The sequence below is a fragment of the Limulus polyphemus genome, unplaced genomic scaffold, assembly GCF_000517525.1.
Source record: "Limulus polyphemus unplaced genomic scaffold, Limulus_polyphemus-2.1.2 Scaffold35, whole genome shotgun sequence".
Classification (NCBI taxonomy): domain Eukaryota; kingdom Metazoa; phylum Arthropoda; class Merostomata; order Xiphosura; family Limulidae; genus Limulus; species Limulus polyphemus.
Window position 1 is genome coordinate 1,364,027 of NW_013665645.1, and position 20,199 is coordinate 1,384,225.

General features: G+C 36.0%; 2 protein-coding genes across 2 annotated transcripts in view; both read right to left on the reverse strand.

Moving 5' to 3' along the window:
• LOC111086145 (EGF domain-specific O-linked N-acetylglucosamine transferase-like) overlaps positions 1-20,199 on the reverse strand; it is a 62,849-nt gene that overhangs the window by 38,557 nt on the left and 4,093 nt on the right. Inside the window, exons 2-4 of the mRNA XM_022387825.1 lie at positions 18,255-18,386; positions 2,887-3,480; positions 391-453 (exon numbers count right to left, since the gene is read on the reverse strand). Of these exons, the coding sequence (XP_022243533.1) occupies positions 391-453; positions 2,887-3,402 (579 nt within the window). The 5' untranslated portion in view covers positions 3,403-3,480; positions 18,255-18,386. The remainder of the gene's footprint in view (positions 1-390; positions 454-2,886; positions 3,481-18,254; positions 18,387-20,199) is intronic.
• Positions 11,076-20,199, reverse strand: part of LOC111086147 (glucoside xylosyltransferase 2-like) — a 47,686-nt gene continuing 38,562 nt past the window's right edge. Inside the window, exon 6 of the mRNA XM_022387834.1 lies at positions 11,076-11,212. Within this exon, the coding sequence (XP_022243542.1) occupies positions 11,076-11,212 (137 nt within the window). The remainder of the gene's footprint in view (positions 11,213-20,199) is intronic.

The window sequence follows — 20,199 nt, forward strand, 5'->3', positions numbered from 1 at the left end:
TAGGGTAGGCTGGTATATAAAAGAGGGGAATGTAATGTGTGTGTAGATAGTGAGTAATTGAACTGCAGTTCAGAGAGCACGAGAGACGTTACAGCGTTTGTTTAGCGCGATTGTTGAAGTTGAGCGTATTGGTAAAGTTGTATTCGGAAATAATAAACCAGTTTTATTAAGAAACAACTTGTGTCGCTTAAGTTTCGTCGGAACGAAGTTACGGAAAGTTAATTAACAAACGGAGACGTAACACATACATCTTACGACTTACCTCTTTTCAGAATGTCAGTTGAAAGTGCAGTACATCATGATGGAATCTCTGTTTTCAGAAAAAAATGCTAGTTACACTAGTACTAAGTACAGCTTAACATTCAAAATGCAAAAGAAAACTTTTTCTACCTGCAATACATCCATCCAGTACATTTTTGGATCCATGAAAGCTTTTGTTTCCCAGTCTATATTCTAACAAAATAAAAAATGTACAAAATTTCTTGTATTAATAACTTCACAATAATCATTTTGTAATATATACTTAATTTCTCAAGTAAATCTGAAAATCAACTCAATTAGGAGGTCAGTGATATTCCACAATAAGGGTCCAAATATCAATGCATATACAAGAATCTTCATTTTAAATCTTATAGAGTTTAAATATTATATTACAAATACATGGCCATGGTGGAAAACTTTTGTGCTTGACTACTTATTTTGGAGCTAAGAATTTGGAATTTTTAGTGCAAGATTCAAATCACTAGTCCACATACCACTAAAGATTCTCACAGAAGTACATTTTCCTTAAACTTTCAAATTTTCTAGAAGAGTCACTTTAATTCATTAAGTAAGCATTATCTGTTAAACAACTACATTTTTTAAACAAATAATGATACCATTTTTGCTTTATGTTATAGTCAACAAGACCCATACACTCCACTTTATTTTTTATGGTCAGTTCTATGTATAACAATGTGGGTTTCTGCTTAAATTAAGTCAAGATGAATATTGTTATTAAGCATAAGTTTAGTTAACACGTCAAAAATCTTGTTCATAAGGCATATGAGAAGAAAGAGGCCAAAACAGGTAGGCAAGTCAAGTATACTCTAGATTCTAAAAGATAATAATTTTTTAATACATATTTTTGATTTAACCTAATCCATGACCTGTTGAGCATTCTTCTTCTGTGCTTGTATAAATGTCTAATTAATCATTTTAAGTTGGGTGGAAGTACTGTAGGCATAATGCACTATTCTACTATGCGATTAAATACACATGATGTTTGTTTATTAAGAAAGGCTATATGGCTTTCCTGTATATTACCAACTCTGTGATTTAAAGCCTATGGAAGTATATAAATGAGTTTTAAATGCTCGATACTCCACTCTATCAAGTGTATTATGCCATTTTCTACCACAGCACTCATGTTCCTATTTCTTGTATTTTTTATTTTTTAAACCAATATTACACTTGATAACACAAATGCATAGTTACCAGAATACAGTACAAATGAATATCCTTATAGGGTATTAAAGTTATAAATAATAGTGAACTTAATTATATTTGGCTTGGCTAAATATATTTCCCCACTCTTGGAATACAACCAAACTACTAAATCAAATCTCATTATAGGGCTAAGTAAACTTAACCACAAATTAAAATCAAATTGGAACTAGCCTTGTGTACAAAATTTAAAGAAAACTTACTACAACAATATTAAGACTCAAAACTTTATTGGTGGAACCAGGCCTTACCTGAAAAGCTTTAAATGTTTTCTACATATATTATCTGTTGTGTAAGAATTTTACTCTATGTCAAACTTAGTCATTTTACGTTAGTGTTAAAGATAAAAAATCTTCTTAATAGATAAATGTGGTACTTAAAAAATCTTTTATAAATGTGGTTTAAAATATATGGGTCAAACGTATAGAAAATTTAAACTTATTCAACATAAACCAGCTAAAGAAATATGGTAAAGTAATGGATCGACATTGCTGACAATGAGGTGAACAATCCTCTTTCAAATAGTGTTAATTGGAAAAAATGTTAAATTGATATAGTATTTCAATAATAAATATAAACTTGATTCAAACAAATTAGAAATATTTAAGAATTTAAAGTTAACTTTATATAGAGATTCTGGTCCAGGGGTGGAAAAATATATTTCTGGAGATGTATTTTAAAAGAGAGATAAGCAGGTAGCAACAGCACTTATGCTAATTGTTAGATGAAAGTTTTGCATCATGCACTAGATAGGAAAAGTATATAAACATTGAAATAGTACATTTCACTGCTGTCTCCTTCCTGATACACCAAAATATGAAGAAGCTTTTTAAGTATGACTTGGTGCCTTCAATAAATTTATAAAAATCTTTATTCTGTGTAATATTTAATGTTGTCCTGTTCAGTTTCTTTATCCTAACCACATAGTTACTGGACTCCAACTTAGCACACACACATCATCATCACTAAACTTTTCAAAAAAAAAACTCTGCTTAAGAAAAAGTTTGGATCTAGGTTCTCAGAGCTAATTTTCATTATCTCTAATTATCTAAATCACCAAACTAACACTTACCCAAAATATAAACCAGGTAACTTAACCATGCACCTACTATAACATACAAGTTCACACAGCTTCTAGTTTTTGTCCACTATTACAAGAAAAAACAAATAAAGTTTCACATAATATTTGTAATATTTAAAGACAGATTTATTCTGATAGTCCTCCTCTGCTCCTTTGTTATGAAAAGTACTGTAAAGACCTTATCCTTGCACAAGCCAAGGGGATGTGAAAACCACTTATCTGCTTTGTTATCATAGTAAGCCATTAAAGTGACTTTATACTCAGCCAATAAAGCAATCTTATTTAGAGCTCAAAGAAGATGACTTGAGAAAGTATCTCACCTGACCTCGTGTTAACTCTATAGCTGGTAAAATCACAATATCCTCATCAGCTAGCTCTTTGTTATTGCTGTCACAATGAAGAGCTACATACAATGGTAGTACTGTGTCATAGTGTAGATGAAAGTAGTTGCTACCATGGTAGTAATACATTGTGACAAAATATCCTCTTTCAAAAACCTGATCACAGTCCAGTTTGTTCATAAACTTGTTCTTAAACAAGTCAAAAGTCCAGATGTCCTTAATTCCAAAGCACTGGTCAAGATGCAAGATGGTTGACTTTTTAACTTTCAGAGATTTCTCTCCTACATGGAATGCTACATTCTTGACTTTACAGTAACTTGAAGGCCAATGTCCAGGAAAATGACTAACATCTTCAATAATACAGGATGGATCATCTTTGTCTGAATCTTCACAATGAGGATCCTGGTCCTCAGTAATTCTTTCAACAGAACTTATAGTGATGTACCAACAAGTCAATAACAAAAATTGGCAGAGTTTTGGGTGTACTGAACTCATTTTCTTAGGATGATCTTCTGCTCATCAACATCCAACAGTATGTTTTTTTTTGTCAGTTCATTTGTATTGTTTTAAGCCCTGCCATATAAAAGTTTATAATAAGAAATCAGATTAATAACCAAGATTATATGTATAAAATTAATATATATATATATATATATATAAACACACACACTCAGAGGGTTGAGTACATTATATTAAAACCATTTCGAGAGCCTAACCACATCATTACATTTGCTTATACTCTACCTAATGACAATGTATCTTGACTATAGCCCTGGAGTATAATTTTCATTGCAAATGCCTCCATCATGAGACTGTGATGCCCTTAGCACACCACCCCTCCCTGCAGGCTTTCCTCAGTTGTAGATGTAAAAAACAACAGCTTCCCAGTACCTGTTTCAACAGTTCAATCATTCAAGTGCTTCATCTCGCAACTTGACTTGTCTTCATATGCTTCAGCTGCTTGAAGTATGTGACAGTTGAATTGGAGGTATGACTGGAAGCCTCATCTTGGTTAACTTGTATTCGGTTGGCCTCATTTCCAGATGGAGGTCCGTGATTATGTTCTATGCTGTTGTGTGGGGCATATAAACAGCTTTTACCACTGACCTGGGTGCTTGTGAATTCTCAACCATTACGAAATATAGCACTTTGCTTACCACATCTGATGTATGACTTGTTGCAGGTCTCTGCATATTTGTTTAACCAATGACATCTTCATCTTTAAAATTCAAATTCCTCAACTTGAAAACAATTTTATGATCCATGCATATGAATATTTTAAATCAGAAACTGCTGTTACATGCTTTTCCCAAAAGTGATCAATTTTTGAAGAAACACCATACAATATTAAGTTGCAGTACTGATACATTCCATTCCACCATAATTCTATACTGCTGTCATTGTCATGTGATTTGCTGATTTACATAATCAAAATTGTGTTAATATAATGTACTCAATACTGTATATTATATTTTATTACAAAAGCCCTAATTCTAAGAAATTACAACTATAATAGCTATCTAAATAGATACTAACTTAGTTTTAAGATAAACAATTTTCTTTACAGTATCTTTCTTCATAAAACATATTAACAGTAGCATCCAATCTCTATCTAATTATTACTTTAACAATGTTTTTCTTCAAAATCTCTGCTAAGGAGATAGTAGTTACTATGTTTGAACACTATCTAACAAAGTTTCTCATTACAAGCTTATTTGGAAACATAATTTTTGAAATATTATTCAATATTTATATTGCATAGATAAATTTACTGTATTTAGGAAAGTTTTTTAAATGTTAGACTGCATGCTAAATTTAATTCACACAGACTGAACATAGTTAATGAAAAACAGGCCTTCAAGCTTTATTTTCAAACACAAATTTTGTTGTTGTTATTGCAAAGTTAATGCCAAAATTGAACATTTTCTTACACTGAAAATGTATTTCTGAAAGGTACTTACCTACTAAAAGTGCAGCAGTCTTTTATACCTCTCAATTTATGCCATTTCTTTTAATGTACTGATCATGTGATCAATCTCCACCATTCATGTTGCAGCATCTATACTGGCACAGCTAGCTACTTCTACTGTTCTAGAACAAACTTCACTTTTGAGAATTGGCAGTTACACATCAGATACACCATTACATCAGTGGGGAGGAAGGGTGGGAAGTGGGTGAGAGGAGCTAAGTACCTATCAGAAATACATTTTCAGTGAAAGAAAATGTTAACTTCTGAAATGGTCTTACCTCCACTTACCCAGAGAATCCCACAATTATAGGTGGAGGGTGCACAAGTCACCAAGGAAGCAGAAAGCAACCACCTTGGAAGCTTCGGTATATAAAATCATGAAGGGAAAGAACACCTGAGGGGTATATATGTGCCAAGGGCAATGCCTTGGTTAACATAAGAGTAAAACAGGTGTGGTCCATCCTGGCAGAAAATATGCAGTGGAAGTGCCTAGTAGAAGAAACTGTATGATCAACAAGTGCAGTCCTCCTGGGGCAACAACATCCAGGAGAAGCATCTTGAAAACGTGATATGAGGTGAAAAATCATCTACAGATAAAAGAGTGATAATGTGGGTTGTCTGAACCCTTTCATTGTTAATATATAGGTGATATTCTGTCCACAAGAGTAGCAAGATATAGTAACAAACGTATTGATAGTGAGCCATAATAAGGTGCCTGAGAAAGATGAAATGACTAAGTGGCTAGGGCTGAAGACCAAGTGTTGTCCACTTGGGCAGAAAACATCCTGAGGAAGCATCTTGGGATATGACAGATTATGTTAAGCACGTTCCATCCGAGCAGAAAACATCCAGTGGAAGCACCTTGCAGAAGACTATGAGATCAACAAGAGCTGTCCACCTGGGCAAAAAATATCTAGGGAAAGCAACTTGGAATATGACAGATCATGCCAAGCACACTCCAACTGGGCAGAAACATCCAGTGGAAGCACATTGCATGAGATATAGAATCAACAAGTGCAGTGTGCCCTTGCAAAACCAGGGGAAAGCACCTTGGATACTTAAGATATGGTCAAGTGAAGTCCATCTTGGCAGGAGAAGAAGCTCCTCGTCATTGTTTGGTACTACAATGATTATAACAATGATAGCCCTCTTCTCACTGAGTGGGTACTCATGATTTATAAATTTTGATTTGTGTTGGTCGTACAAACTACACTCAGTCCACCACTCCAATGACTGGGAACTGGAAGTAGTAAAGACTCCTGTGCTCCACTATAAGAGAGAGAGAGGGGGGAGATTCATGGTGGGGAGTCTGGAGGAACAACAGTGCAATGGGTGTAGGCATTACCCTATTTTGAAAAGCAGAAAACCCTGATTATAAGAATCACAGTTCAGTGGGGATAGATAAAAATCCCTATCTGTTTTACTCATGAAGTCTATCAGTGAATGTTCTTAACATATACAAAAAAATAGCATTTGATAAAAACAAAATTATACACATACCACCAGGCAAGCTGCTAGTGGTCTTACAGAAACACCCCAGGAGAACGACGATACCTGCCCGAGGAAGTCACAGCCAGGTTATGCAGAGAATGTGTGATGAACATATTAGAAGGTGACCACATAATGGCTTGAACGATCTCCTCCAAAGGTCATTGGATTTGAGTTGCCAAAGACACGGTCAGATGACGAATTTGGTGCAAAGAAACAGTGAACAGACAGTGATCTACCACAGACCAGTCAGAATATGCAAATCATAAGAATTGACGAAATTAACCATGGAGGGTAACAGGCGAAAGATCACAGGAAACAGAGGGATACCATGAATAAACAGACAGGAACGAGAACCATAAAAGGAGGCAGGATGAGCCACATAACATATTAGGGTACAAACTGGACAAATAAGTAAATTTGGATCCAAAGGGGAGTACAAGTTGGAAATGGTAGGTAAAGAAATAGGAGAAAAAAAGGAGGAATGGAAAGTAAGAGGGAAATATTAATGGCATAAACATCGGAATGATAATGGCTGAAGGAAAGGATGGGATGGTACAAGGAACACATTACAATGGCTTCCAAGGATGAACTGGACAGGGCATGAAGAACAACACTGAGATCCAAATCCAGAAGAACAAAGGCACTTGGCAAATGGAACAGATGAAAGGAACAGAAAAGGAGGGAAATAACAGGGAAGGAGGCTTTCTGAAAATGGGAGAAATGGAAGGTGTTCAAAAGGGCAGCCCTAAAATGAGCATCTGTTGACACAGACAAGCCCTGGTCAAACAACCAGGTGAAGATCTGGGTCAGATGAAGAACAAAAGGACTTAATGGACAGAAGCCAAAGTCTAAAGGTAGACCACCATCTCTGGTGAACAGACAAGGAGAAAAGTGAATTGGAAAATGAAAGATGATACACAAGGGGAAAGACCCTGATCCAAAGCATGGGACTGGACGAAAGCTATGCGAGAAGAAGAAGGTTGGTGACTTTGAGATCAGTGACATCCAATTGCAGTAGTCTGAGAAGCAACCAGGACAGAGGTAAGGGCAGGGCTGCTGCTCCAGTAAGGACCAGAGCAGAGGGAATCCACCTGACCTGGCCAATATGGAGCAACAACCAGAGCACGACAAGGAGTGGTATGGATAAGGGAAAAGACCCTGAATGGAAGTGTGATGCCAGGTGATATAGCTGACAACAGTGGAATAGATGGAATGAACCATAGCCAGACACCCACCCCCAAAGGAGTGGGAGGAGACGATACATAACCCGACAAGCTGCCAAAACCTCTGGGATGTCAAAAATGGAGAATAGCCACCTTGATGGACCACTGACAGGAAATCTCTTGGGAATAGAAGAAAACTCCAACTCATCAAGGTAGCATCGGGAAATAGGTGAGACTCTGGACAAGGTGGAGGAATGGGTACCCACACCATGGTCAGTACTCTGTCAAGCCACTAAGCAAGGTTGGTCCTGAACACAGAGAAAATGGTAATGGGATGGTCCAAGGGATTGTAGGAGAAGGTCCATTGGTTGAGAAGTGTCCACAAGGGAACATATGTGAGCTCGACTCAAGGGAATGAGAGCTTTCAAGGAAGCCTACATCTCCAAAAGAGAGAAAAACCCTTCATGCAATGAGAAAAAGAAAAGGTATGGTTATCAAGACTGCCCACTCCACATCCCCGAGCTGGAGAAGGCTGGATTCAATGAGGATGGAAATTGAAGAAGAACTCCCAACTGAATAAGATATTGAGTGGGGGTAGGAATGGACATGTCCAACTTGAACAGAAAAATCCCACCCAATTTGCTTTCTGAAGAAGTAAGCAGGCACAATAGACTGACTTGTCATGTGGGGAAGAACAGTAGGAGCCAGTCATCTATGAAAAGTGAACATTGTTGGCAAAAACGTGTACCGCTTGACAAAACACATAGAGCCCCCAAAAAAAGGACAGAATGGCTGCACCCAGAACTGAAAGGCACGACCCTTGTGAATGAACCAAAGAAAATGACAAGACACTAGAGCAGTAGGAATATGAAGAGAAGTATCCATCTTGGTGATTTGGTCAACCAGAACCCTGGGGGAAACCCCCAAAGAAAGAAGTAGGACAAGGCAAGATGACCAGGAGAGGTTTGATTCTGAGGAGGAGGTAAGGTAAATGGATAGGGGGAAGCAGAACTGAAGGCAGAAACCTTCCAACAGAACCCATGTAATGGTCGTGAAGTGTAGCCAAAAAGACATAAAGTAGACATACTAAGAGAAAGTATACATTACTAATAAACTAACAAAACCTGGAAATTGGTAGAGTCTATCAAGTACAGAATAATAACAAATATGCAAAAATTATGAAATTTGACTTAATACAGAAAACAATAAGCAACACCTAATGTAGAAAACCACTAAAGGAGCTTAGAAAATAAAGACACCTAACCCTCTGACCAGCTCACCCTTTAAACCCCTTTCTGCACATGTCATGAGAGTTAAATTCAAAATTTAATTGAAGCACTTTTCTGTAAACGTATTTTAATAAATTATTAAAATTATCAAGTACATTATAATTTAAGGTTTTATATTATCTAAATTCTATTCCTTTATTTAAAAAAATATGAAACGGCAATTAAAACCATAGTTTTTGGTAGCAGGTGAGCCACTGTGGTTAATATTCTCAAGTTTAAGAGGTCTTACACAAGAAACTATGAGTTGCTAATATAAACTGATGGCATAGCTGGTTAAAGTACAGTTCCAGCTGTCTCTCATTAGCTGGGAGAAAACTTCCAAGAATTTCTCCCAGTGTGAAACAGCATTATAATATTTCTAAGTTTAAGATCAGCCACACCCACTTGCAAAGTCAAAGCTGTGTTGTAAAACGACACTTTGAAGTTGAATGGCATGTTTATAACCGATAGAAAGAGCAGATTTTGCACTATTCAGTTATAGCCTGAAGAAACCTCTATCTGTGTATGGATCTGTAGTATGAAATAGAAAATAAGCTTAGTTCATTGTTCCCTTGAGCGGTATGTAATGTTTGGCAAGTGTTTCTAACTTTATATTTATTAGTTTGCTAAACAATTAGATTGCATTTAGATTTTATATTTATATCTTAATTAATTGTGTTTTAAAATGCATATATGAAATGTTTATCATATTTATACGTTTATCTTGTTGTAGTTTGGCTTACCAAAATGTCTAAGCAATATTGCGTCATTTACATGTGCGAACATGTTTGGAATTTGTGCATGAGACTCCCTCTATAATAACAACAGAGCACTACGTGGGACATGTTGGTGTTTGGATAATGAATAAAAGACAAATAATTTGAAAATTGAATTAAAAATAAACTAGAAGTGAAAAGATAAAGACGTGAAATTAGGCATATGACAAAAATAAGTTTCAAACTATTCTACGAAAATTTAAAAGGTATGTACATACTTCTGTTTCTTAATTTCAAACATTTCATTGCACTGTACGTTGATGATGATATCTAGAGTTAATGATATAATAGAGAAAATGGAAAACAAAATATAAATATTTACCTAAAAAAAACTTTGATATTCATTTAGGAAAATGAAAATCACATTGCATGTGAACTATTCAGAGTCTGAGTGCAAATAACTACATTAAATAATGAATGTTTTATTATAAACAGCACAAAAAATCAAAATTAAATATTTTATTTTCCAAAACTACATAATCTAAGGACTGTTCAAGTCAAATTTAAAAGTATTTCATCAACTAGTTTACTTTTTGTAAAGAACTTTCACAAGAGTCACATACCTACTTACATTGTAAGTAGATTTTTATAGAACTTAGAAGTTCACTCAAAGAACCGATAAGACATAGGACACGAAAGGAAGACCTATCCCAAATAACATGAAAAGGCACCCTGTTATTTTTTTTTGACTAGTAGCAAAAACAAAAAGAACTTACAAATTAACTAACATAAACAGGTAAGGCAAGTATAAATAATGAGCCAAAACACTCACAAATGTAGCAGAGGTTACAATTACCTAGGCTAAAGAGTAACCAACATGCAAAATCTGCACTTATACTGAAAATTAATAAAAAACCATGAATAATCAAACTCCAATCGCAAAAGTAAACTAATGTACATGGTAATAGATTTACAAAAATCTAACTCACGAAATACTGAGCCGAGAAAACGTGAAAGACCTAAATTATCGCGTGGGGAAAATAGGCCTAACCATGCAAGCTCACATAAACAGTGAAACATGAGAATACCTACTGGGAGTGAGGAAGACGATTTGAAAACTTTACCACAGATCTCTTGAGAAAAAGAACAATACCTAACCCAGGAAATTACTAGGAGGCATGGTTTATTGTTTGTTTGTTTGAATTTTGCGCAAAGCTACATGAGGGCTATCTGTGCTAGCCATCCCTAATTTAGCAGTGTAAGATTAGAGGGAAGGCAGCTAGTCATCACCAACCACCGCCAACTCTTGGGCTACTTTTTTACCAACGAATAGTGGGATTGAGCATCGCTTTATAATGCCCCCATGGCTGAAAGGGCGAGCATGTTTGGTGGGACATGGATTCGAACCTGTGACCCATAGATTGCAAGTTGAGTGCCCTAACTACCTGGCCATGCTGAGCCTGGAGGCATGGTAACAAGTAGAAGATGACATATAAAGAATTTTCCACTCAGTAGGTACAACCTTCCTCAGAACAAAAACGTGAAAGAAAGAAATTGTCCACTAAACATAAGACAAGAACTCTCCACGAACTGCAGCTTGGACTTCCCCAGCAGGCATCATCGACCCTGAGACTTGAGGACCTGTACAGAAACATTGTCTACTTTTGGTGGGAAATTCGACAACTGCCATATTAAATACTGAAGTCAATATGAACAAAATAAAATTTGAAAAATAGAAATATTTCTGAAACAAACAAGTAGAAACAATGGAAATCACACACAGGAAGTCGAAATTTAAAGTAGAAACTGATAAAAAATGTTTGATTAAAAACAATCCAATATCTGTAGTCACATGTAAAGCGAGTGAAAACACATGTCTGAACACTGGAATGTCAATCAAGAAAGTGATATTAGTTCTGGAATAGTAGAGGAAGCTAGCTGTACCAGTATAGATGGCACAATATGATTGGTGGAGAATGATCAGTCCAAGTTAAAAAAAAATAGTGTAAACTGAGGGATATAAAAGACTGGTGCACTTTTATTATAAACTTTTAGCAATGTTTATAAGCCAGACCAGGATCAAGATAGCTCTTGATGAGAGGAGGTAAGACCATTTCGGAAACTACTTGTAAGGGATTATTCTAAATTATAAAAACTTACAAACTTCCGAATATTTGTAAAGTAAAAACAATGAAGAAAGAGAGAAGATTAGTTGCAATCATTCTTTTTTGCTGTTATGGATCACTGTGGTGGCTTATTTCCTGGTGAATTGTGCGAATAGTGTTATAAAATAAGAGGATTGGCAGTATTGGGATATGTTTTGTAATGTTTATGTATTTTGTGAGAAATTATATTATTACTTCTTCCTTTAACAATGGGCATCTATTAACATCTATAATCCTATAATTATATATGCCTACCTTCTATTAATAATAATGTTAACATTTTCCTTACCTGAAAATGTATTTCTGACAGATACTCACAGATAGCTGTTTTCTTATTGAAGTCACGCATATCTGCCCTGAAAGATTTGCATGCCACCAGCCTTGTGAAAATTCCCACTTAAATTAACATGTGTTCAAGTGAATTTGTGCTATTACATTATGGCGTATCATGCAGAAAAATCCTCTACCAATAGAAGTACAACACACTTCTTGAACAAATCCTCCATCTACATTTATGTACAATAATCCTCATTCTCTAACTAGGCAATAAAGAAAGGCAGGGAAGATGAGTGGGAACATGTATGAAGGGGAGTAACCATCAGAAATACATTTTCAGGTAAGAAAAATGTTAACTTCCAAAATGAATACTCACCTCCATACCCAGATAACTATAATCCCACATTGATATGGTGGAGAGACCAGTGCAAATATTAACCTAGGTGAGCCTCCTCCTGAAAGCATCCAAAGGAAGCCTCTGTGTGACACCCAATGTTAGGGTTCTCATTCAGGGAATACTCTTTGCCCATTTATAGGAATAGAAGAGGCTAAAAGCCTGAAATCTGTCACAAGGATGGGCAGAAGAGGTATGGGACTATCTGAGCACTCATACACAAGCCATAGGACAGCCAATATTTGTATACAGATTGGGGCTCGTTTAGACCATACCTTGTGTGCTCATCTTCTCTACCATCAGACTCAATGGGGCAAAGTCAGTTGTGGGAGAAGAACACTTGTGACAAGGATCCATGCACATTTCAACTGCCAGTCACTACAGGTCCCATGCTAGCTGCGAGAGGAGAGTACTGTATTCAAATATGTCATTATGGATACTCAATAACCTCTTCTCAACCATCAGTCTCTACAGACCCCTTGCCTGCTGTTGGAGTAGTGTGTGAGAGTGATACATCACAGTTGGATATGGATTAGTTTCATTTCCTCTGCTGTCAGAAACTCAGGTTCAATCCAAATGAAGAAGCATGATTAGTAGAAAGATACCTATATACAAAACTGGTACAGTGATATGTATCCAATCCACTTGAAGATTGTGATACATCAAAATTATGTGTGGTGAATCACACTACACTCTGGAAACACCCCAGCCCCACTTTTCACACAAAGGGACTCCTTGTTCTACCCCAGTGGTTAGATCCACCACCCCAGCAGTTGGTAAGCTGGTAGCTGGTAAGTAGCAATGGTCTCCCATGCTTTTCACAAAGAAAGGAAAAATTCACAAAAGAGGAAACCCCAAGAATGTGCCTGAACTACCATCAGTCTCATTGTCCAGAAATGGTCTTTTAATGGAGATGGTGCAAATGATGACTGCCAAATCATATTTTTAAGCCCCAGTGAGTGCTAGCTAAAGAAGTGGGTAGATGCATAACTCTGGTGCAGGCTTTTTTACGATAGTCCATGGAATGGGTACTGTCTAGATTGGACTTGAAATGTAACATAGAATTACCACAAAGAAACCTCCAGTAGCCTTGCAGAACACTTCATCTCACCATGGTCACTTACACAGCCAGAGCAGATGGTATGAGTACTATTTTTTTTATCCTGGCTCAGTGCAGATTTTGCGTAAGTATATCCTGAGAAGCAACACTAGCTGACTAGTGGGATCCTAAAGTGGATTAACGGCAATAAGGAATAAAGTACACTTTAGCATAGGGTGGACTGAAATTTGGCAATAGTTGGAAGTTGGAATCTCTCTGGAGACAAGAAGCCAGATGATGGAGATAGTGGGCAATGAATGTGTGTAGAGTATTCCACATGCCTGCCTGGACAATTTATTCTAGTGGTAGATGAAAATGAGCAACCAGAGAAGGAGTCAGATTGTCTTATCTGGCTGGAAGAGACATGAAAAAGCCAACAAAGGCATAGGGTGGATTGAAATTTGGCAATAGTTGGAAGTTGGAATCCCTCTGGAGACAAGAAGCCAGATAACTGAGATAGTGGGCAATGAATATGTGTGGAATATTCTACATCCCTGCATGGATAATTTCTTCTAGTGGTCGATGAAAATGAGCAGCCAGAGAAGGAGTCAGATTGTCTTATCTGGCTGGAGGAGACGTGAAAAAAACCAACAACTATCCACCCCCAAGGAGGAGTAGACCATTCAGATGTGTTGGCAAATCCATCCAGTAAGGTTGGAGAAAGAAAGGTCTCTAGTAGAGTCCCATGTACTGAAAAGCCAGTGATGGGAACCCAGAAAGGAAAAAGTATGAGAAAGATAACAATGAAGAGCCCAGACTGGTCAAAGAAGTCTGTCTGGGTCAGAACATCCATAAAGATGGTAAATAGAGGAAAAGGAAATGGGAGAAAAGGTGTGACCACCCTCCCAAGCAGCAAAAGTCTTATGTAGGAAGGAATTATGGGGGTAGAGAATAAGGTATGAGTGGTGGAAAAAGAATCCAGGAGGAGTCTATGGCACAGATGTCAGACCGACAATGACCACAGGCAAGAAGGAGAAAGAAATATGTTTTGACAGAGAGAGAGATGAGATAGAGAGCAAGTGGCAAGAGGTTCAAAAGGATCTTGAATGAGTGCATGAGGAATGGCATTCAAGTCTCATTCAGACAAGGGAGTGGGAAGAGGAGGTTTGTACAGTAGGAAGGAACAGAAAGTATGGTAAGAACAGGTGGATAGGGCCACCCGATACCCCACAATAGTAGAGACAGACAAGTGATGGTCAAAGAACCAAGTGAAGAAAGAGATGAGGTATTGTAATGTAGGTCGACCAAGTGGAAAATGAATAAGGAGAGACCAATGACAATAAGTCTACCATTTCCATTGGCACATAGAAGAGGTGAAATATCGATAGGAGTGTGAGAGAAAAAAGGCTACAAGTTTGGAAAGCCTGGATCACTGTGCAATGGACCAGACAAATCCCACATGTGAAGATGAAAGGATGTCACGTCATCATGTGTGTGGTTGTACCAGAAAAGACAGAATGGTGGGAAGTGAAAGGGGGCTTGGATGAAAGAAAACATAGTAGTCGAAACCAAGATTGAGCTTGCCAATAGGGAGCCACCAATAGTTTTCTGCATGGGGTGTCCTGAACCAGAGCACGAAAACAGGGGAGAAGGCATAGAAGAGGATAGGCTTAGAGGAAGAATGAGACCAGTCCTAACTGAGAGTTTCTAAAGTCAGGATTGATGGATGAGGAACAGCAAACAAAAACGGAGAAGTTTGGCACTGAGGATAAAGGCAACTGGATCTATTAGAGGAGTACCGAGTTGTGAACGCATCCGACACAAAATTTGAAAGTGAAGCAACTATTCTATGGATAGGACACAGTCCTGTAAAGAAAGATAATCTGCTACTATGTTCAGAACATGGCTGGCAATTAAGCTTACCCAATTGGAATGGGCCCTATAAAGGAGGTCCAAAGTCTGGAAGCAGAGGGTCCTGGAATGGGTGCCCCTTGTCAATTGATGTGGGACACAACCATCGAGTTGTCAAAGTGGATCATAACCAAATGATCCAACTATGAGGGGAAGGAAATGGGTCTGTACTCATAGGACAGTGAGCAGTTCTAGGATGTTCATATGAAAATAATGCTCCTCTGAGGTTCATCAACCTGAAGAAAGAGAGTCATTTATGGATGCTCCTCACCCAGTGAGAGAAGCATCTTTAAATAGCTAAAGGTCTGGCTTGGGAGGAGACAAGAGAATAGAGAATGTCAGAGGTGGTGTTGGAGCAGTTTAGCCACCAAGCAAGATTCTCCAGGAAAGGTAGAGGAAAGAAGCTCCATGAGGATAGGTTCCACTGGTAATGCAATGTCCAATGTAGGGGCTGTATATGTCCATGGCCAAGTGGAGAGAAGCTATACTTCCCAAAAGAGATAGAACCTCCCACACAAAACTAGATGAAGAGAGATATCTAAGAATGGTAGTAAGGAAAGCATGAAATCAGGAAAATTGGGAGCTAAATAGGGAGATAGCCAACAAAAAATCTGACCGCCAAACCAGCAAAAGATACTCCAAGTGCTAGACATAAAAGAAACAAAAGGGAAAGTTGACTATATGCAAGGAAATAGGAATCAGTGAGACAGGGGGGACAAGGTATGAAATTACATGAAAAAGAAGTTGGCATGAATGGAAATATCGGGTGAGGGGGAAAACGAAAGAAATTGCGAGTGGAAAGGTTACATAAAAGGGAACAAAAAGTGTCATAGGTTATGGGGACAGAAAAAGAATAGTACATACCTAAGTAAAGAGGTTCTGAAATCTCAAAGAAGATTGGAGTTCTTCAAAATCCATGTAAATACACAAAGCAAAGCCTGGAGGTGGAAAAAGCCACTCAAAATCGTCCTCCTTACAATCAGTATCAAAGACAGGGGAAGGAAAATGCATGATACGGACTGAAATAGAAGGTCCAGGCAGAATCATGGACCCTACTACATGTTGGACAATGGCTGTCAAGTCTTCTACAGATATAAGACTTCCAGATTTGTTGTGAATGATATTCAGTGTGAGTGATATTTTTACAAATATTAGTTGAAGAAAAAGTTACATTGAATTGTGATTTCATAATGTTCCTTATGTCCAAAACTTTGTAAATACCTAATTTTTATGGAACATCCAGTTATTACTTTGTGCAAGTAATCCTTATATTTCACTCTAGAAATAACTATTGTACTGTACTCCAACAAACTGATGTATAACATGGCATGATGCTTTTCTTTTAATGGATTTTGATCTCTCTCTCGGACATAAACTGCAAAAGAAATTTTCTGAAAGCGGTATAATTACTGACAGAAAAACTCCCAATTTCAAACTGTTAATTTCTAAGAGCATCTCTAACAACCTCTTACAGTTTCACTATGCCACACTGGTAGTTTTATTAACTTTCTTTTTTCTTTTAAAACTTTCTTACTAAAATTAAGTATTTTTGTAAGTTATGTAATTGTTTCATGTATATATATAGCTTAATTCCACATTCATCAAATTACAAATACACTTCAGTTAGAAACCAAGAATCTGGAATAAACAATTTCTTTCAGCAGAATTTTAGAATAATATAATTTCCCAAATTTCACTAACATTCTTCATCATTTATAGTATTCATAAAATCTGTCTTTCTTAATTTCCTACAGTTCCTGATAACTTCCATGATATGAAGCACAATTATTTAAAGTTGCAGTTCGAATTCAATGATGTTATGATTATGTGATGTTCAGGTTAACTACTAAAAATGGTTGTTAACATCATCTTTGATTAGCTCATTTAGTACTGTAGTAATCTATCTTTTTTAACTTGGGTCAGTTTCAAACACAAGGCCATTGACACACCAAGAAAGTATTCTTATCAAATGAGTTAAAGAGCTAACTAACTAAAAAGTAAGGCATTATTTAAAATATCAAGCCTACCATGTAATTACAATATTTCAAGAACTACAAAACACTGCAGAACATTAGGTTAACTACAAACAATGGTTGTAAGAGCCAGCCATAGATATCTCAGATACACACAGTATTGTAGTGATCGAAATAATTAAGACTAATAATCATATTTTAACATAACAAGGGAACATTTAGTCCTTCAAGGCTCTCCTTGCCCATTTGCTTTTTAGAAAAGTAAAAATTTAAACCCACCCTTCTTTTTTATGAAATTGTAGATCCCCCCCATACTCCTGTAAACTTAAAGTTAAAGTGCTGATCTCCACTACAACTTGAACAGAGAAATGTTTATTGTATGATTACTGGATAACAAAATAACACAATATATTATTGGAAAATCAACATTTTTGGATAATACTAGCAAATAAGCACATTTCACTCAACTGATATTTATACACATTACACAGGCAGGAAACAAGAACTATAGTAATGAGCCATCCACCACACTACAATATATCTAGAACTTTTAGCAGTCATGAGTAGCATGCTATATAATCTAGGTCTTGTGTATCACATGCTAAGCATATCACTTATAAACCATTATATCACAAGGTTCTAATGCATACACATCATGATACTAGAGGTTTAACAAAATGCAGCAGTTAGCCTAGTTGGGTAACAAACATGAGAACTTAAGTGAAGTTAAGAGCAAGATGAGAAAGTTTATCCATTATATTTTCAAAGAATTCAAACTAAAAACATAAACCGCATCATTGAGCAAATCCTTTCATAAGTTGGTATAACTCAAGAAAAATTGTAATAATTTTGTGAAAAACAAGCCTGCACCTGGATCGCTCTAAAACATTAATACTGAGCTTAAAATATTTTCATCCTAACATTCATACCAATCATATGAAGACTGTCCAACCTCTGAATATTTTTAATGAAATTACATCACCTCTAATTCTTCTATTCTCCAGAGAAAACAAGCCCAAAACTTTATGCCTTTCATCACAGCTTTATTTTTTTTATTCCTGGTATCATTGTAGTAGCACATCTCTGACCTCTTTCCAGCATTTTGATATCATTCCTACAGTAAGACCAAAACTTCAATTATTTCCACCAAATAAAATCACCAGTCTTATTCAAGGTTGTAATAACCTCTTTATTCTTAAAATCCACATTTTGATAAACAGGATTCAGAACTCCTATTTTCTCTTATAACCACAGCTAAGTAGTAAGACTTTAGGGTTTTAATAACAATCACACCCAAATACTTTTTTTAGGAAAGAAATAAGTATTTTTCTAATTTACAGTTTCACAAGTGAATTTTGCTGTATTAAATCTAATTTTTCCATACATTGACTCAGATTAGCTGAAGGTTCTTTTGGTAAAACAAAAAACAATTTTTAACAGAATCAATTCCTTCAAGAGCAACAGTAATAGCATCATCAAATTTAAAACATTACTGTTCAAAGTTATATAAATTGATAATAATGAGAAATATAAGTTTTAAAAACAGGCCCCTGAGGAATCCCAGAATCAATAGGTCAACTGTAAATTTATCACTACTCTTTGGTTTCTATCTACTTTTTAACTTTCCTACTAACTCCATAATATTAATAGCCGACTTATACTAGTTTAGTAGTTATAAATTAATATATCGGTGATGTTATATGACTTTACAAAGAAAACGAAATGATTATTATGTTTGTGAGAAAATGGTTAAATGCTTATGAGAGAATTTATATCACTAAAATTTACAAAAAATATAGTTTGTAATTTATTACAGTTACCTAATATGAGAAAAAACAACAACAAAAAAAACATGCTTATATGCACTTCTACAGTTTGTTCAATCAGGTTGTATGTACAGACAGGTTGATTAAAATGTCACCACCACCAACAAAAAAAAACAACTAAAATAAGAATTTATCAATAAATTAGCTGTCAAATAATGAGTAGTTATTATTTCTTTATTTTCTCTTTTTAATGTAGTTGCCATATGAGATCGGTGTCCAAGTACAAACAACTGTACAGTTGTCATTATTTTTTTGTGGGAGCAAGTTCCACAAACATGTTTTCCTGAACGGTACAGGTATATGTAAAACATGAACTACAAGGTTAATGGCCTGAGCAGTCTCCTTTACGATATAACACAAAAACAAAACAGGTGTGATGTTTTATTATCTAGAAATTTAAGTTTAAATTGTTCAGCAATAAAACTGCTTTGATTCAATTATTTGTGTATCTCCAAAAATGCTAAATTTGTTTAATAACCAAATTAACTATCAGTGTATGAGACACCTACCAAACATTCCTCCCCCCTCCTCATCCCCCCCAACAAATCTAGTTGAAAGCCCGTTATAACATCATATAATAAACGTGAACTGTACGTTTGACTATAACAAATGTCATGTTGATGCAATGAATTTATGTTAAGGGAATTTCGGCCTATATACAATGGAAGAGCCGCGTAATTTCTAATTATCATAAAACAATTCTACTGTACAATTCTCATGAAACATAAAAGTTACTTCAAAACATGTACATGAAATTTACTTGCTTATGTGATAAAACTCCATTAAAACAATTTTAAAAAACATTAGACCGCGATAAGAAACTCTGAGATGGTGGTCCAGGAATATGCATTTATAAGTTGTATATATACTGTTGCGTATCTAGTCGTTTGTTAATTTCCCGTAGAAATTCTTTCTGAGAAACTTCAGCAATACAAGTCCTTTCTTAAATAAAACTAGTTTATTCTTTCTCGATACAACTTTGCAATACAAAGATTTTCCACAGTCACTTTAACTTAAACACACGCTATAATTCACAACTAACGATTCACGCACTTAACTACTTTTATAAACACACGCTATAATTCACAACGATTCACACAC